The sequence below is a fragment of the Oryctolagus cuniculus genome, chromosome 12 (genome assembly GCF_051225735.1).
Source record: "Oryctolagus cuniculus isolate XC-2025 breed Fujian yellow rabbit chromosome 12, ASM5122573v1, whole genome shotgun sequence".
Classification (NCBI taxonomy): Eukaryota; Metazoa; Chordata; class Mammalia; order Lagomorpha; family Leporidae; genus Oryctolagus; species Oryctolagus cuniculus.
This window is the reverse complement of record NC_142878.1, coordinates 89,060,694-89,078,545: the sequence shown is the minus strand read 5'-3', so window position 1 is coordinate 89,078,545 and position 17,852 is coordinate 89,060,694. Positions and strand designations below refer to the sequence as shown.

Sequence of the window (17,852 nt, the reverse complement as noted above, 5' to 3'; positions counted from 1 at the left end):
CGTGCTGGCAGCATTGAGGCGACATCGGACACCAAAAGCAGCCCCCAGGGGTGGCCTGGAGGTTCAGGAATGGCAGCCGAGAGCAGGGAGCAGGAGGCCCCCAAAGGCTGCAGAACGCCTGTGCCCCTCCAATGCCACCCGCCTCCGGCCACTAGGCGGTGGGGACAAGCTCTGTCCTTCTCGCCGCGGTCTCACCGTGGCCCAGCACCAGGTCTGACACATACAAGCATTTCGTGAGTGTTGGAATTATTTCAGCACCCACTGTCCCGAGCCCCAGTACTGGACAATGACCCTGCTGGCGTAGACACCCCGTAAACCTGTGTAGACGGGATGACTGAGCGAGTGGGACTAAGTCACCGGGGCTAGTGTTCTTGCCTCACTTGAACCCCAGTACCGTGGGCCAGGGCCCGGCTCTTCGTCCTGTGGGGACCATCCCATCTCAAGGTCATTCCCTCGGCTGCTGCTCCCCAAGTCCTTTCTGCCCAGCCGCCTGCCTCCTGGGTCTGGGTCCAGAACCCAGTACCCTCCTACCCACAGAGGGGCCCTTAAGGGGACCAGCGATGAACCTGCACGGTCCCCTCCCGCTCTGCGCGAGGGAGGACCGACCACGCCCCCTACTCCAGAAACACCTGTGCGCTACCTGCCTGCCGCCAGGCAAACAGGCGCTCTGACATGAGGCCGAGCTGTGCATTCCTTTTCCCACCCTGGACCTAATGGCAAAGCCACGTGTTGCAGGGGAGAAACTTGACCAGCAAATAGAACCCGGGGTCATTGCCCACCGCCGTTGGGGCCACGTGGTGCACCGTGCGGGGTGGCAGGGGAGGGCAGAGGACATGTGTGGGACCGGCTCCCAGGCTGCCAGTCCACCAGGCGCTCTCTCAACTCAAGTTCACGGTGCTCGGAGCCAGTGCCGCACCTGTAATTAATAGGCCTTTGGAGAGGTGGACGAGGTCACAGGGGTGCTGAAGGTGCTGAGAGGGACCGCAGGCGTCCGTCCCCCGTGGAAGCTCAGGGACCTGTCTCAGCGGGAGGTGGAGAAATCCTGATTTCCCTGCAGGTGTGGCGTGGGGAGGGGAGATGTGGACAAAGGAAGATAGAATAACGCCTCGGCTTCCACGGTCAGGTGCTGGGAGGGGCGCAGGGCGTGGGGCTGGGGTGCATGCCCGTGTCCTGCTGTGTGCCTAGAGGGGCAGGGCCCTGTGGATAGGGACAGTGCGGGCGAACCCCGACTCCCACACGCCGCATGATCCTGGGCGAGGCCCTGGCCCTCCCGGCCTCCATTGCCTCCCCCGTGAGACCAGGGCAGCTGGAGCCGGGGTTCGTCCAGCTCTCACCCCACTGCTCCAGCACGTGTGTGCCCAGGCCGGGCATCCACGGAGCAGGAGGCCACCCAGTGGCTGTGAGTCTTGGAGGCCCAGGAGGGTGTCCCAGCCCTGGGCCTGCACGCCGCCACCCCTCACTCCTTTGGGTTGAAACCCCCTCTCCAGGCCACACACAAAGATGCTGAGAGTCAGAGCTAAAGGAACCCCTAGAGCCCACGCGGCCAGCGGCTCCCGGCTGGACACCTGCACAGCCGCAGCAGGCTGCCAGGAGCAGTTTTAAACACTTTGCAAACCGCTGGGAAATCCTGCACTCCCCACGATTAATTAGCATTGAATGAGCTCTGTGGGATCTCCCAGGTCAGTGTGCGCTGGCCAGGAGCTCTGATTGGCTGTGGGTGACATCATAGGAATCTCTAGGTCATGGGTGGTGGACAAGATACTGCCCAGAGCCCCAGGCCTGGTCCGGGGGGATGGACCCTGCCCCCTAGTCCCTCCTCCAGGCGGGGCACAAGCAAAAGGGGCTGCAGGGAGAGGAGCCTCCCCTCTGCCAAAGGTGCATGTCCTGGGGGTGAGACCAGATCCTTGGACCCTCAGAGGTGGGAGGTGAGCATCTTGACTCTGACCTTGTCACTGCCGCTGCTGGGACTGCCACCAGGGTCCACACAAGCTCTGGCCCAAGCTCTTCTGTGTTAAGATTCCCATGGAAGGGCAAGTGCTGTGGCGCAGTGGGCTAAGCTGCCACCTGTCCCTTTCTGATCCAGCTCCCAGTGAATGCGCCTGCGAAGGCAGTGGAGGATGGCCCAAGTCCTTGGGCCCCTGCACCCACGTGGGAGACCTGAAAAAGCTCCTGGCTCCTGGCCCAGGCCCAGCCATTGTGACCATTTGGAGCATGAACCAGCAGATGGAAAAGCTCTCTGGCACTCCCTCTCTCTCCCATTCTACCTTTCAAATAAAGAAATACATCTTAAAAACAAAACATTGCTATAGGAAGCTCAGTTCCCAGGCCCGAGAAGCTGGCTGGAGGCTCCCCTAGGAGGCAGCAGGAGTTCAACCTCCAATGAGCTCAGGCCCCAGGAGCCCCATGGTGCAGGGAGGGCAGGGCCCTTGCAGGCTCCCAGCCACACTCTGCAACACCCCCAGACCCTCCCCTGGCGGCCCCGTGCCCACACGCTCAGCTCTTGCCCAGCTGCGCCACCTTTGCCCCCACTTGTCTGAGCGACTGAGTGCTCCCGGCCTTCAAGGCCTCTGATGTCCCCATTCCTGGTTCCTCACCCCCAGACCCTGCAACTTGCCCCCAGCTCTGAACTGCTTCCTGGGCGGGCACAGGGAGGAGGGGGTGTCACTGGCTCTTACCCCTCTCAATCGGCTCCCTCTGGAGCCGTATAAAAGGCTGGGCCTCCTGCAGGTTAGCAGACTGCTTGTCCCCTGCCTCAGGCCTTGCTCACCTCAGTCTTCTGAGAGCTATTCCTGCCTGGGCAGCCTAGCGATGGGGCTTTTTGAGTGGGAGAGTCTTTTTTCTTAAGTTAAAAAAATTTTTAAAGTATTTTCATTTATTTGGAAGGTAGAGCTTCCCTTTGGTGGTTCACTCCCCAAGTGGCCGGGCTGGGCCAGGCCGGTGGTGCCAGGAGCTCCATCCAGCTTTCACGTGGGCAGCAGGGCCCCCACTACTTGAACCATCACCCCCAAAGTAGCCAGGGGCCCTTCTGTGGGTCCGCAGCCTGGGCTGGGCTTCTGCATGTCTACAGAATGCGCCCCCTGCTGGAGGCGCTGGCCGCCTGTTTCCTGCTCCTTTAGGCTGTCACCGGATGATTCCCCGTTGTCTCTCTGGCGGGGAAAGGGGCTGGCTGATCCGGCACAGAGAGGCAGCTGCGTTCTCCCGCCGCCTCGCGGTGGGGGCGGCAGGTGGAGGCCGTCTCGGGCTCGCCCTCTGACCGGCCGCCTTTGCTCACCGTCTGGTTACGGTGGGCCCACCTGGATGCCCTCCCCACCTCAAGGCGCTTGGTCACAGCTGCAGTGTCCCTCTGGCCATGGAAGGTGACATAATCCAGAGCTCGAGGCCTCGGGCTGCAGGTGCCTCCCAGCCATTATCCTGCCTACCCCAGCCACCTCTGCCCGAAACGTACCCCCTGTCTTCCCAGGGAGAGGTCTGTGTGGTTCCCTGTGCGGCAGGCACCTACGGCCCCAACTGCTCGTCGGTCTGCAGCTGCAGCAACGGCGGCACCTGCTCCCCAGTCGATGGCTCCTGCACCTGCATGGAAGGTAAGGTGCCCTTTCTCCCAAGCCCCGCCCCCGGCCCCACCCACCCACGTGCAGGGGCCGAGAGCCCGTGTTCCTCAGGTCCCAGCCAAGCCACCGCGCCTGCACCTTCAGCCGCAGGGTGTCTTGGGGGGACTCACGTCTGTGGTGCTGGAAGAATTTCGAGGCATGCGGCAAAGGGGGGCACCCACACGTGAGCCCTCCACAGAAGAGCTGTCACCTCCGCCAGGGTTGCAGGGACCCAGAACGGAGCAGGGGGCGGGGCCGCTGCGAAGCCCCTGCATGGGGAAGCAGCTGCCAGGCAAATGGCAGCCAGCCAGGGCACCTGACGGGACCCCCGGGGGGCAGTGCACTCCCCCCACCAGCAGGTTCCCTGCCCTAGGTGGGACCATCTGCCTGTCGCAGAAGCAGTGAGACCCCAGAGGCTGAGGCCTGGTTCCAGCCCCAGCTTCCCTAAGGGCTGTGCGTTTCTGAGCTGACCCTTCGCGGAGGGAGCATGGTTTGTGCCGTGCGCCGTACTGCGGGAGGGGCGTGTGTGTGTGTGTGTCTGTCTGTCTGTCTGTCTGTCTGTCTCCAGAGGCTGTGCTGAGCCTGGGTGGAGAGATGACCGCCCCCTTCCTCCCCGCAGGCTGGCAGGGCCCGGACTGCACCCTGCCGTGTCCCAGTGGGACGTGGGGCCTGAACTGTAACGAGAGCTGCGCCTGCGCCAACGGGGCGGCCTGCAGCCCCACAGACGGCGCCTGCTCCTGCACCCCCGGCTGGCTGGGAGCCACCTGTGAACTGCCCTGCCCTGTGAGTCCTGAGCAGGGGGTGTCCGCGTGGGTCCCCTCCCTGAGGTTCTTGTGCCCACAGAGGGCCCAGTCGGCATCGGGCTCCTAGTCCTGTCCTCCCTAGGGCCCGCCCCACTCTGGCCCTCGGTACTTGGCGGGTGGGGTGGGCCAGCACGGCTTCCCCCTCCCTGCTCCTGACGAATGGTACCGCCCGTCTCTGGCTGTCTGACCTGAGCCCAGTGCACCTCAGAATCCCTCACGACACAGTGCTGCAGCAGAGCCCCTGCTAACCTCCCCACCCCCACCCGACCAGAGCCCCATTCCTTGAGGGGTAGCATCCAAGCTTCCTCCGGGTTCCAACAGCCGAAACTTCCATGACAGAGTGTGGGGGCTGAAACCGATCATCGCCCCTAATCCCTGGTCTCGGGTACAGAAAAGTGAAGCCAGCCGATGTGAACCAGAGTGCCGGGGGCCTCAGGCGCCCCACGGCCTTGGCCTCGCGCCCTAGCTTTGCCACAGCCCTGGTTGCCTTGAGTGGGCACCTCACCGCTTGTATCCTGTGTCCTGTGTTTCAAAGGGGAACGTAATTAAGAGGTGTGGGGTGTGGCTCTTGATACCTGATGAGCTCACAGCCAACGTGTTAGCATCTTCTTCCCGCACATCAGTCACCGCTCACCTCTGGGCCGTGTGTCACAATCTCCAGTGCCCCTGTGAACAGTTTGAGTTCACGGTCACGTCCGCTCTCTGAGCCTCGTCGTCTAGATTGGAGCAGGAGCACGGCTTCCCCCTGCAAACCTCACACTCCTGTTTGTGCAGCGGAGCTTGTCTTTGGAGCTCCCGCGTGGCCCTGGGGGGTCTCTGGTCACGGCGAGTGTCCGCCCGCGCCCCTGGGGAGCTGTGGCACACCCTGTCGTCCATATCCTGTGGAGGTGCTTGAGCCCCTGGAAGGCCAGCTCGGGTCACCTGCCTCCCGTTCTCTGCACAGGACGGCACGTTTGGGCTGAACTGCAGCGAACACTGTGACTGCAGCCATGCTGACGGCTGTGACCCCGTCACCGGCCACTGCTGCTGCCTGGTGGGATGGACAGGTAGGGCCCTGGTGTTGGCCGCTCCCTGCAGCTCCTGGCTGCTCCTGCTCTTCCACTGCCTTTCTCCTTGCTCCCTCCCCTCTGTCTGCACAAATCCAGGGAAGCGCCACCCTGTACAGCTCGCGTTCCGCCTGCAGAGACCAAGGACTGAGGTCGGTGGGTGCGGGATCCGGCCAGCCGGAGAGGACGGGAGCTTTCTCCTGAGCCTGCCCGGTTCCTGCTCCTTCCTCTCTCCTCTCTGGCTAAATCCCACCCCCTCCTCTCCGTGCCACTGCCAGGCCTGGTGCCACTCTCAGTGCCACTGCCACTGACACCCTGTCTCATCTGGCACTGCCTCCGCCTCCCCGCTGGCCTGCACAGACCCCTTCATATCAGTGCCCACTCAGAAGGCCTCGGCGGCTTCCTGTGACTCTTAAATAAAATCCAAAATCCAGACCATAGCCCTGGGTACCCAGGACCTGGCCCTACCCCTCCATCTCTCGCCTGCTCCTCCGGGGCTGCCCTCCAGCCCCCAGGGCCAGGGTTGACTTCTCCAGGGAGCTGGCAGCCCTTGGGGCTCCTGCCTCTGTGTCATTCGCTCTACAGCTCGAGCGTCAGCCCTGGGGAGGCATTTGCCCCCCTGTAGCTGCTGAGACATGGTGTGATGATTGAGGACACGGCGGGGGTGGGGGCGCCACAGCAGTTGGGTCACTGTTTGGGACACGTGGATCCCACAGCAGAGTGCCCAGTTCCCGTCCCAGCTCCTCCACTTCCAGCCCAGCTGCCTGCTATCACACACCCTGGGAGGCAGCAAACTGATGGTTCAAGTAGTTGGGTTCTTGCCACGCACGTGGGACATCCGGATGGAGCTCCTGGCTCCCAGCTTCGGCCTGGCCCAGCCCTGGCTGCTGTGGCCATTTGGGGAGTAAACCAGTGGATGGGAGACTCTCTCTCTCTCTTTCTCTCTCATTTCAAATAAAATGAAGATAACTTTTTGAAAAAGAACGTAGACCCGGAGTGAGACTGCCTGGGCTCGTGGCACCGGGTGAGTCCTTTAGCCAGTCGGGGCCGAGTCTTCTGCCCAGAAAGTCCTCGCTGCCCCACCGTGGTTTTGCAGTTGAATGGCGTCGGGCCCCACAGTGCAAACAGCGCCCCGCACGCAGGACGTGCTCGGTCACCATGGGCCTGGGATGCGTCCCGGGGGTGAACGCACTGGCCTGCGGAGACACAGCAGCGGCCGTTCCCGGAAGCGTGGCTCACCAGGGACGCAGTTCAGGGCTGGCTGCCGCACGGCGTCTGTCCCCCACTTGCTGCCCCGCGGCAAGGAGCAAGGCGTGGCCCTGGTCCCCGGCTCTGTAACCTTAGTGGGAACCAAGGGAAAATCCACTTTAACTTGTCACTGCCTTAGCTTCAACTGAGCTGATGGGATTTTAATGACATCTGACGCTTAAAAGTTCCGTCTTTGATGGACAGCCGGTCAGCAAGGCTGTTCTAAAGCTAATTCCCCCACAGCAGGTTCAGAAGGCCGGGCCTGGCCTCCCACTCCGTGGGCCATCCCCACCTGCCCTTCAGCCCCAGGCCCACTGCTCGTGCCTCGGTCTGGTGCTGCCCCAGGCAGCGGCCCATCTGCCTTCCCCTGGAAGTCACAAGCTTACTGCTGTCTGGCGCTATGGCTGTAGTCACCCCACCATGCACACAGAAGGTGCTCATTAAGTGTGGGTTTTTGTTTTTTGATTTTTTTTTTTTAAAGAAAGAACTTGGCCTATAACCATAGGTGGTTTTCCCCTTCCAACTGGAAGAGATCTTAAAGATTACCTTCTCCAACCTTTTTTTTTTTTTTTTTAAGATTTATTTATTTCAAAGTCCAGAGTTAGAGAGATCTTCCACCCACTGGTTCACTCCCCAGCTAGCTGCAACAGCTGGGGCTGGAAGAAGACCCGGAAGAAGCTCCTGGCTCTGGCTGTTGCTGCCATTTGAGGAGTGAACCAAAGGATGGACGGTCTCTTCGATCTCTTTGCTGACAGGATGTTCTGTACACCATGGTATCTGTGCAGTGTTAGAAAACAGCGTCTGCGTGGGACGGCCCTGCCTCCATCAGAATCAGAGGCCCCGCCAGCCAGCCAGACTCCCCTCAGGGCAGCACACCTCCCAGGGAACAGCAGTGTCCCCCGGCGTGCAGCCGAGTCCCCGGCTTTCAGCCACCACAGGCAGCTCACGGCTCTGGGATACACATTCTGCACCCAGGGATTCAACCCCCTGCACGTGGGAAACATTCCCCCAGTTGCATCTGCACTGCGTGTGTGCAGACTTTTTTCCTGGCCATCTTCCCTAAACAATGCAGGCCACCAGTCCAGAAACGGCTCCAGGTTTGCAGGAAGACACCTGGGGTGTGTGTGAGGTGCTTCAGGAGGTCCCTGAAATGTGGAGTCACAAGAGAAGGCTTTTTTTTTTTTAATTTTTAAAAATTTTATTTCGTTTCACTTGAAAGGCAAGAGAGGAAATATCTTCCCTCTGCTGTTTCACTCCCCAAATGCCTGCGACAGCCAGAGGGGAGCCTGCAACTCCTTACAGGGGTGGCAGGAACCCAAGGACTTGAGCCATCATCTGCCTCCCAGGATGTGCAGCAGCAGGAAGCTGGATCAGAAGCAGGCAAGCCAGGACTGCAACCAGGTACTCCGACAAGGACCTGGGATGCAAGTGTCCCAAGTGGCAATTGAAGCCGTTGTGCCAAATGCCTGCCAGAAAAGAGAAGTTTATTTTGGTGCAAAAAAAAAAAAAAGGTTGAAAACCATGCACAGGTTTTCCACGACATACATTTCCACGAATTTCTGGAAGACCCTTGTTATGCAGATACGAAGCCATCTTATACAAGGAAGTTGAACATCCTGGATTTGGGGATCCCTTGAGGGGATCCCGGGGCCAACCCTCCTTCCTGTGGATACCCAGGGGAAGGGGAGCCTTGAAGAGGCATCCCGAACTCTGAGTGGCTCCGTGGTTTCCACGTCCCGGGGCTCCCTTCGCGGGATTTTCCATGCCTGTCCAGGTGTCACCTCGTGGGTGACCCCCAGCAATGGGTAAACGGGCAACCATGGCTGCCAAATTCTCCCAGGAAAGGATCCCAGTCCTTGGGGAGAAGCCCACCGTCCCCTTTCCCAGAAAGTGGCATCCCAAGCCCCCCTGGCTGCACAGCTGAGACGGGGAGGGGCGGGGCCAGTAGAGCCTCCCTTCCCGCCTCGCCCCTTCCCTGCCCTCCGCACTTGCTGGCGGCCCAGGTGGGCTTGTACAGTTCCAGCTGCCTCTAAATTGGTCCCACCGCTCCCCTCCCGCTGCTGGGGCCGCTGTGTGCACTGGGGATGAGTGTCTGCCTCCCTCTTTCTCTCTCTCACAATCCCTGTCCTCCTAACAAGGCAGACATGATTTTTTAAACTAATTCTCTCCTCTCTCAGCCTCTAAGCCAAGTCAGTCTCCTGGGCTCAGGTGCGGGTCCGACTCTGAGCGCCGTGCCTGGGAGGAGCCCCCGCCCCAGAGCCAGCATCCAGACAACAGCCATGGACAGTGCCCTGTCCGCTTCCAGGCTGTGGTCCCCCCGACTCACATTTCTGCTGCCACAGCTCGAAATGCCTGCAGCCCTCGCTCCTCTCTCACTGGGCTGTTCCACCTGTTCCCCGCAGGCCGCTCGCTTGTCAAATTGGAGGTCGTTCAATCGATGCGTTGGGTTACGACTAACGTTACTTATTTTTTTTCTTAATGAAGCAGAATGCATTAGAGCACAGAGTGCATCGCACGCAGGTGTGTGCTTAGGATGGAAACACATGACCCTGAGGATGGGGCTCAGAACAGTTGGAAGGGGGAGGCCCACCTCGGAGGGCCACCCCCACCTGCACCCACCCGCACCCTCCTCCAAGCCCCTGAGCCCGGCCCAGCCAGAAGCAGCAGCTTACAAGTCCTCCCTCCTGGCCCAGCGCCCTGCCTCCCCCACTGCATCCTGCGCTGTGCTCCTCCCTCTGACTTCCCTCTGCCTCTGGCCCGCAGGCGTCCGCTGTGACAGCACCTGCCCGCCTGGGCGCTGGGGTCCCAACTGCTCCGTCTCCTGCAGCTGTGAGAACGGCGGCTCCTGCTCGCCAGAGGACGGGAGCTGCGAGTGTGCCCCTGGCTTCCGAGGACCCCTGTGCCAGAGAAGTAAGTCCCCCAGCACGGGGACCCAACGCTTCCATTAGGCCCGGGCCTGGCCTGAGTGGGGCTGCGCTCCAGGAGCCGGCGCCCATGGCCTCTCTCTCCCTCCTAGTCCTCTGTGCTCGCACCAGTCGTTCTGTCCTCAAGGCCAAGCTCAGGCCCAGCCCGGCTCCCCTGAGGCAACAGCACCATGCAGCTCCCTCCATAGTCCTTATTTTTATTTTAGCTGAGAGAGCTCTCCCATCCATTGGTTCACTCCCCAGATGCCCACATCAGCCAGAGCCGAGCCAGGCCAAAGCCAGGAGCTTGGAATTCAATCTGGGACTCCCACGTGGGTGGCAGGGACCCAGGTCCTCGAGCCATCAGCCCCTTCCCCCCAGCGTGCATCAGCAGGAAGCTGGGGAGGAAGAGGAGGAGCCGGGACTTGAACCCAGGCACTGCACCCCACACCTCCGCATCCACATCTGTGTTTTCAGGAGCTTCTTCCCTCTAGCGCCATGTGGCCCAGGAGGGGTGGCTGGAATGGCTGGGGACCCTGGACACTGACCACCCTCTCCCCTTCACTCTCAGTCTGCCCCCCTGGGTTCTACGGCCATGACTGTGCCCAGCCGTGCCCCCTCTGCGTGCACAGCAGTGGGCCCTGTCACCACGTCAGTGGCATCTGTGAGTGCCTCCCAGGCTTCTCTGGAGCCCTCTGCAATCAAGGTACCGTTTCTGGGACTGGCACGGGCAGGGCGGCAGGGGGAGGGGGAGGGGAGTGGCAGGCAAGGGAGAGCTCAGGATCCCTGTCCTTAGGAGGCAGCTCCTTCCCGACGCTCAGAGAAGCTAAGCAGTTTGTCCGTGGTCTCACAGCAGGTGGCAGGAACAAGTTCTGACCCCAATACCCACACAAAAGGGATGACAAACGAAATCGGCCCCAAAGGGATTGGCCTCAGCAGTGGCTCTGTGCCTAGTGCACCTTGTGCCATGTGTGCGGGCACAGGGTCGGTGCTGGCCCCGCCTGGGGGCGGCAGCATCCCAGCCCCCCAGCCCGTCGCCTCCCGCACGCAGCCAGCATCACTGATCCCTCGCCGTTCTGACCTCAGAATCCTTCACTACACTAAAGGCAAGCAGCTGCCGCCTCCCGCAGGAGCGGAGAGGGGGAAAAGCTCACTTGTCTGTGGGTGGGCGACTGTCTTAGCTCTGAAGGCAAAGCCTTCGTTTGTAGCATTTGAAGATCTCTAGAATACACATCCCCGCTGTGGCCGATTTCAAAGTGCCCGCGGTTCAAGATCATTCACAAAATCCCCTAGTATCAGCAACCAGCCAAGGCAGGAGCCTCTCTGGGCTCGCACCCCTCGGGGCTCAGCGCAGCCCTGGCTTCCTTAGGCCAGTGGGGGGGAGGCGGGGGGGATCCCTGCAGACTGCTGGGCTGCAGCTTAGGCGTTCACCTGCAAGGTGGAGAAGAAAGAAAGGCATTCTGGGTAGAGAAGTAGCTCAGGCAAAGCACAGAGACTGAGGCGTGCTGCTATCCAGGAGCAGGGAGCGGCTGCAGGGCGTGCTAACCAGCCATGGATGGACAGAGTGGGCAGAGAAGGCAGGGGTGTGTGTGTGTGTGTGTGTGTGTGTTGGGGGCGGGGGCTTCAGGACAGCTTTGAGTACAGATTGTGAGCCTTGCACTCTGACCCACAGGGCGTAAAGGGAGCCTCAAACATACAGCTAGATGCAACTTCAAGGTCATTGGTGCAAGAATCTTGTCTGACCCCTGCTTAGATACTCCCATTAACAGAGAGCTCACTACCTCCCAGGGGGACCCATTCTTTTGATGAATAATCGCTGCCGAGCTGCGCTGTTTCTGAAAGTCCGTGGGGCCGTTAATATGTATGAGCGGGAGATTGGCTCCGTGATGCTTTGAGGTCACGGGGAGCGTGGGCCCCAGAGAAGCACACGTGACCGTTTCATTCGCCCGCAGCCCTTTGGGGACGGTTTCATCATCCTAATGTGGCGCACCGAGATTTGCTTATTAAACGTGGGCGAACCCAGCGTCCATACTGGAAGGCTGGGTCTACACCAGGGCCAGGCAGCCGGAGGAGGAACTCCTGGATCCCTCATTGCCTGGTTTATCCCGCGGGCTTCAAGAGCATTTTCTACCCCACAGATCTAATAGGGTTTACTATTAATGGCAATTGCCCTGGTTAAGTCTCAGCCCTTGTAAAAAATGGAGCTGACACTTTCTAATGAGCGGCTTTCCAGCGAGTTACAGATTACGGGCCCTGCTTACGCAGGATCATCGAGCGTGGATGAAATATCACCAGATGCTGGCTCTCCACCGCCCCGCTCGGCGCTCTGCTCTCCATGCAGAGCAGGAGTGGACCGGTGAACTTGCCAGACGGACCGCGTTAGCAGCCCTGGGGTGAATCCATCAGCCTCCTGAGTGGAAAGAGGCTTCAGAGATAAGACTGTCTTAAGCTCAAAGTTGATTTTTTTTATAAAGATCTTATTTATTTATTTGAAAGGCAGAGTTACAGACAGAGGGAGAGGTCTTCCATCCACTGGTTTACTCCCCAAATAGCCGCATCGGTGGGGGCTGGGCAGATCCAAAGCCAGGAGCTTCTTCAGGTCTCCCACGTGGGTGCAGGGGCCCAAGCACTAGGGCCGTCTTCTACTGCTTTCCCAGGCCACGGCAGAGAGCTGGATCAGAAGTGGAGTAGCTGGGACTAGAACTGGTGCCCGTATGGGATGCCGGCACCACAGGCAGAAGCTTAGCCCACTACACCACAGCATTGGCCCCAAAGTTGATTTTGAGGGTGGGCTGCAGCAGCCTACCCACCCCCTCCCCCCAGGGCCGGCCCTGGAGGATGGGCTCTGGGAGGCAAGCACGTGTGGGAGACAGGTTAGATGGAAGGGGCTGGGGGAGCCTGTTTTCCAGGAAGCTGAAGGTGGCGCCTGAGCTGCAAACAGGTGAGAGGTGTGCCCTCCTTCCTGGGTGGCCTCGCCTACGGAGAGGCTGTTTGTCAGTGGAAGCAGAGAGCCCCGCATCAGCAACCCCAGCCCAAAGCCGAGGAGTGAGGGCTCTCCTCCCCATTTTCAAGATGGGAAAATGGAGACCAGGAAGGGTGATGGATTTGTTCAGAGGTTCTTGGCACAGTGTCCTAGCTGTGCATCCTTGGAAAGGTTGCTTGACCTCTCAGCGCCTCAGCTCCTATGTGCAGAGTCAACAACAGGAAGCAGCAATGGGAATGTATAACAATGAAAGCACTGCGGGGTAGGTGAGCTATTGGTGGAGCACTTTGAGTAGTCCTGGTGCGCAGAAGCACCATATCCATGTCAAATCACTTGTGGAAAATGAATTAAAAGATCAATTTATTTTTGGTGCAAAAAATTTTGAAATCCATGCATAGGAGGGGTCTTCAAAGAATTTATGAAAGCGATGGGAGTATGGTCCGTTAGGACACCACTGAGGACGCCACATCCGGGTGCCTGGGTTTAAGTCCCAGCTCAACTTCCAGTCCACTCCCTGCTAATGTGCACCCCAGGAGGCAGCAGGTGATGGCCCAAGTACTTGGGACCCCACCACCCACGTGGGAGACCTAGGTTGAGTTCTCAGTGGCTGGCTATGGCCTCAATGTTACAGGCATTTGGGGGTGGGGGTGAACTAGTAGTTGGAAGACCTCTCTCTCTCTCTGCCTTTTTTTTTTTTTTTTAAGAATTATTTTTATTTATTTGAAAGTTACAAAGAGAGAGGTCTTCCGTTCCACTGGTTCACTCCCCTAATGACCAAAACAGCCAAAGCTGACCTGAATCCAGGAGCCAGGAGCTTCCTCTGGGTCTCCCATGTGGGTGCAGGGGCCCAAGCACTTGGGCCATCTTCTGCTGCTTTCCCAGGCCACAGCAGAGAGCTGGATCGGAAGTGAAGCACCCAGGACTAGAACCGGCGCCCACATGGGATGCTGGCACTGCAGGCTGGGGCTTTAATGCTGTGCCACAGCACTGGCCCTTCTCCCTTTCAAATAAATAAATAAAATGTCTTAATTCATAAACAATGTGTATTTTGAAAAAAACTATGCATGCATTTCGAATTTTTTGCATCAAAATTCATTTTCTATGAGCTTTTCACGTACCCTCCTGTGTTCATTGAATAGACAATAAACCAGGAGCCAGACCCAAGGCTTTGGACTGGAGGCTGTGTGCACTGAGCAGCCTTGCAGTCCGGTGCAGGAGTGGCCCAGGTGACTCCCAGGCACGAGGTGGCCGCGGTGTGGTGAGGGCGGGCCAGCCCTAGGAGAGGCATGTGGGGTACAGAGGGTGCCCGCTCAAGGCTTGGAGACTGGGACCTAGGAAATCACTTCTCAAGAATGAACACTTCCCATGATCCTCTCTGTGTCTTGACTACTGCAGACCTCAGGGAAGCAAGATGCTGCCCTCCCCTCACCCACACCCGTGTTCCTGGAAGATGTGGGGCTGGCTGGAGCTGGGCTTTGCGGGGAACCCCCAGACCCCAGCAGAGCCCCCCGGGAGGTTGCTGCTCCCCAGGCTGATTTTGGCCATTCTAGAACATTCCTTGAGTGTTGGCTACATAGCGGCCACTGTGTTTGGCACTCAAACACAACAAAAATGGGAGCGCCACGTTCCCCGCCACGTCCAGAGGGGCGAGTTCCGAGCTCAGCTTCTCCCGGGAGAACTCGGCAGCTGAGCGGGGAGAAAGGTTTTTCCCACACTCGGTCACCAGGCCTCTAGCACCTGCTGCTTTTCCAGGCATTGTGTGGACACGGGTGGGACTTGGGCCTGGCCAGGACAGGCTCCCAAGTCACAGTACTGGAAGACCAGGACGGAAACTGGTCAAACAGGGACACCACCACCCCAAACGGAAAAATCCTTACGGTGCCATTCAGCTTTTGGGTGATGTTTGAAAAAATAACTGGTTTGAAAACGATAAACATTAGTTTCCTTGCACTTTACACACATTTCCTCACACACACAGAGACCCGGAAATGAAACCGGGAGACCGTAGGAGCCCAGGCTGCTCCTAGTTTGTCCTGCTGTCCTGTGCACATGGCTTCCACCTCTGAAGAGAGGTGGCAGGCCGGTGCGGCGGCTCACCAGGCTAATCCTCCACCTTGCGGCACCGGCACACCGGGTTCTAGTCCTGGTCGGGGCACCGGATTCTGTCCCGGTTGCCCCTCTTCCAGTCCAGCTCTCTGCTGTGGCCAGGGAGTACAGTGGAGGATGGCCCAAGTGCTTGGGCCCTGCACCCGCATGGGAGACCAGGAGAAGCACCTGGCTCCTGGCTCCTGCCATCGGATCAGTGCGGTGCGCCGGCTGCAGCGCACCAGCCACGGCAGCCATTGGAGGGTGAACCAACGGCAAAGGAAGACCTTTCTCTCTGTCTCTCTCTCCACTCTGCCTGTCAAAAAAATAAAAAAAAATAATGGCTGCTGGGGCTCCAGCCATTCTGTCCATAGTTCTCCACAGTGCATGTTACCCTTCAGCAAGAAGGGTGGGCGGGGCAGGCAAAATAAAGACCCTTTTCCACTCACCCATTGGCCAGGAAGTAGTCCCAGGGCCACCCCTCACTGAACAGGAGCCCGAGAATAAAGTCTGCATTCCAGGTGGCCCGAGCCCAGCTGAAACTCGAGGTTCTACTTTGAAGGATGACGGGAATTGGTACCAGGAGCAGCCAGCAGTCTGCCACGGTGGCCCGGGTGTCTGGGAGCGGGCGATAAGCACTGTGTGCGAGGCTCCCCAGGGAGCCTGGTACCCCAGGGGGAGCCACTGAAGCCATGAGCGCTGGAAAGAGAGCTGTGCTTTGGGGAGCTCAAGCTGTAGGGAGCAGGTGGGGGGCGAGTCTCAGGGGACTTGCAGCCTGGCCGAGGAAGCCGGCCCTTCCTCCAGGAGGACGCGTGAGCAACGTCCCGCAAGTGACTCAGGATGCTCAGGGGAGAACGGGGCCTGGCGAACCCAGGAGGGCTTTCTGGAGGAGGAGGCTGAGTGGGGGTCAGAGGAATCAGATGGACAGGGCTCAACCTTCAGGGCCGGTCCAGCCTGGGGACCCGTGATGCTGGCCAGGTGGAAAGCGGGGGGCTGCGGAGCAGTACAGGGAGCACTGGATTGAGAGACCAGAGCGATGGCGCCCAGCCTTACCACCTCCCCTCTGTGAGACCCAAGTTGAGTGACTCCACCTCTGTGCACCTCCACGTGCCCCTCTGTCAAAGGTGAGGTCGCAACGGAGCCTCCAGGAGGCGGCCGCTGTGGGCCTGAGAGGGACAAGTTCCTTGTGCGCAAACGGAGAAGCGTGACGGGGGCTCCACGTGGAACTCGCATGGGTGGGAGGGCCGGTGCGAGCTGCCCTGTGCCCGCAGTGTGTGCCGGAGGGCGCTTTGGACAGGACTGCGCGCAGCTCTGCTCCTGTGCCAACAACGGGACCTGCAGCCCCATCGACGGCTCCTGCCAGTGCTTCCCTGGCTGGATCGGCAAGGACTGCTCCCAGGGTAAGCTGCCGCCCCGGCCCGGCCCTGACCCCTCCCTCTGCTGTCCAGTACCTTGATGCCCTGTGCCTCCACTTCTGTGCCTAAAACCTTCTACGGATGACAGGCTCACTCAGCTCTACAGCTGACACGATGAATGCTTAGGATTGATCAGGGGTATTAAGTGCTGGCATTAAAGGTATCGATACTATTAATTGTGCTATTAATGCTATGCTGAGAATCAATAGTCCATTAGCACCTGGACGGGGAGGAGGAGAGGGCAGGGACTGGAGGGCTGGAGTTGGGGAAGGTGGAAGGGAGGCGATGCCAGGGCAGTCACCCAGGAGGGTGCGGGTGGCTCCTATGACATCCTGGGCATCACGAGCCTAGACAGGGCCTTGTAGGGGCTGCTCCTGTAAGGGGCACCCAATCTAGTGCACAGACAACAGCCCCTCCCTGGGGAGGCCCCAGTCTAAGGGTGGAGACCCAGCCTCTGCCCTGGGAGCTCCTTCCTTGACAGGCGAGGCAAAGGCCTGGTTGGACATCTCCGCCCTCAGGGGGCTCCCCAGCAGGAGAGGGGGTGGTCTCATCCTCATGGGGGAAGTTAGGACATCAGCGTACACCCCGTGAACCACAGTGCTCCCCGACAGGGAAGCTGCAGGGGCCTTCCAGCCAGGCTGTCCGGCACCAAAGCCTGGGAGAGTGGGTGGAGCCCTGCGCTTAATGGGAATGCCGGGTGACCAGGGAGGCCCGGGAACCGCCAGGAAACGTCCCCAGGGTCCATCCTGGAGTCTGGGCTCTGACACAGCCTCCCCCTTTCCACCTGCCCCTCTCTGCCTCGTTCCCCCCGCCCCACATCCTGCCTACCTCCCAGCTTGCCCAGCTGGATTCTGGGGTCCCGCCTGCTTCCACACCTGCAGCTGTCACAACGGGGCGAGCTGCAGCGCCGAGGACGGGGCCTGCCACTGCACCCCGGGCTGGACCGGACTCTTCTGCACACAGCGTAAGCTCCGCCTCCCGGCCTCCCCGCCACTCCGAATCCCATGCTGCAGCCTACTGGCCGCTGTGGGCATTGGCCAGGCCTGCCACAGAGGGAGGGAGGGAGGGAGGAAGGAAGGCAGGCAGGACCAGGACCAGGCAGCCCAGGGGCCAGGCTGCATTCTGGGGGGTGACAGACCCAAAGTCCTGGCAATCACCAAGTCCAGACCCTCCTTTGTCGGTGGGGCCTGGAGTCAGGAGGAACGGCCTCTGGCTGCACAGCAGAGACTTGAACCTGACCCCTGGCTCCCAGGCACCCTTTGTTGGAGGGATCCTCTTGTCCCCCAGCCCGAGAGTCCAGAGCACAGAGGCAGCCGTGCTCTGTGGCAAGTCCCCTAACGGGAGGCCCTGTTTCTGCAGGCTGCCCGGCAGCGTTTTTCGGGAAGGACTGTGGGCGTGTGTGCCAGTGTCAGAACGGCGCCAGCTGTGACCACATCAGCGGCAAGTGCACCTGCCGCACGGGCTTCACCGGACGACACTGTGAACAGAGTAAGCTGCCCCAGCCCTGAGCCCTGGCAACCTGCAGGGGAACCCAACTCCTTCAAGGTCCAGCATGGGGGCTCTGCACCCCTGGCTCCCTTCACCCCGGGGCAACCCCCAAGAAAAAAAGACTGATGATCATGATCATGCCCACGCTGATGTGAAGAACGTCTCCCTCCAGTTGAGATGGGGATGGGGCATGGAGGGCAAAGCAGAGGCCTGAGGGGCAATGAGGAAGGAGGAGGCGGCAGGATGTTGTTTATTTGAAAGGCAGAGTTAGAGGAAGGAGAGACAGAGATCTTC

General features: G+C 59.9%; 1 protein-coding gene across 17 annotated transcripts in view; it reads left to right on the top strand.

Moving 5' to 3' along the window:
• Positions 1 to 17,852, top strand: part of MEGF11 (multiple EGF like domains 11) — a 308,135-nt gene that overhangs the window by 264,844 nt on the left and 25,439 nt on the right. For all 17 annotated transcript variants that reach the window (XR_016218272.1, XR_007910144.3, XR_007910140.3 and 14 more), the window contains 8 exons: positions 3,461 to 3,581; positions 4,207 to 4,370; positions 5,334 to 5,436; positions 9,448 to 9,594; positions 10,159 to 10,293; positions 15,927 to 16,055; positions 16,906 to 17,034; positions 17,430 to 17,558. Coding sequence is in view for 12 of the 17 variants with exons in the window: in XM_051821839.3 (XP_051677799.3) it covers positions 3,461 to 3,581; positions 4,207 to 4,370; positions 5,334 to 5,436; positions 9,448 to 9,594; positions 10,159 to 10,293; positions 15,927 to 16,055; positions 16,906 to 17,034; positions 17,430 to 17,558 (1,057 nt within the window). In the remaining 5 variants the exon portion in view is untranslated. The remainder of the gene's footprint in view (positions 1 to 3,460; positions 3,582 to 4,206; positions 4,371 to 5,333; positions 5,437 to 9,447; positions 9,595 to 10,158; positions 10,294 to 15,926; positions 16,056 to 16,905; positions 17,035 to 17,429; positions 17,559 to 17,852) is intronic.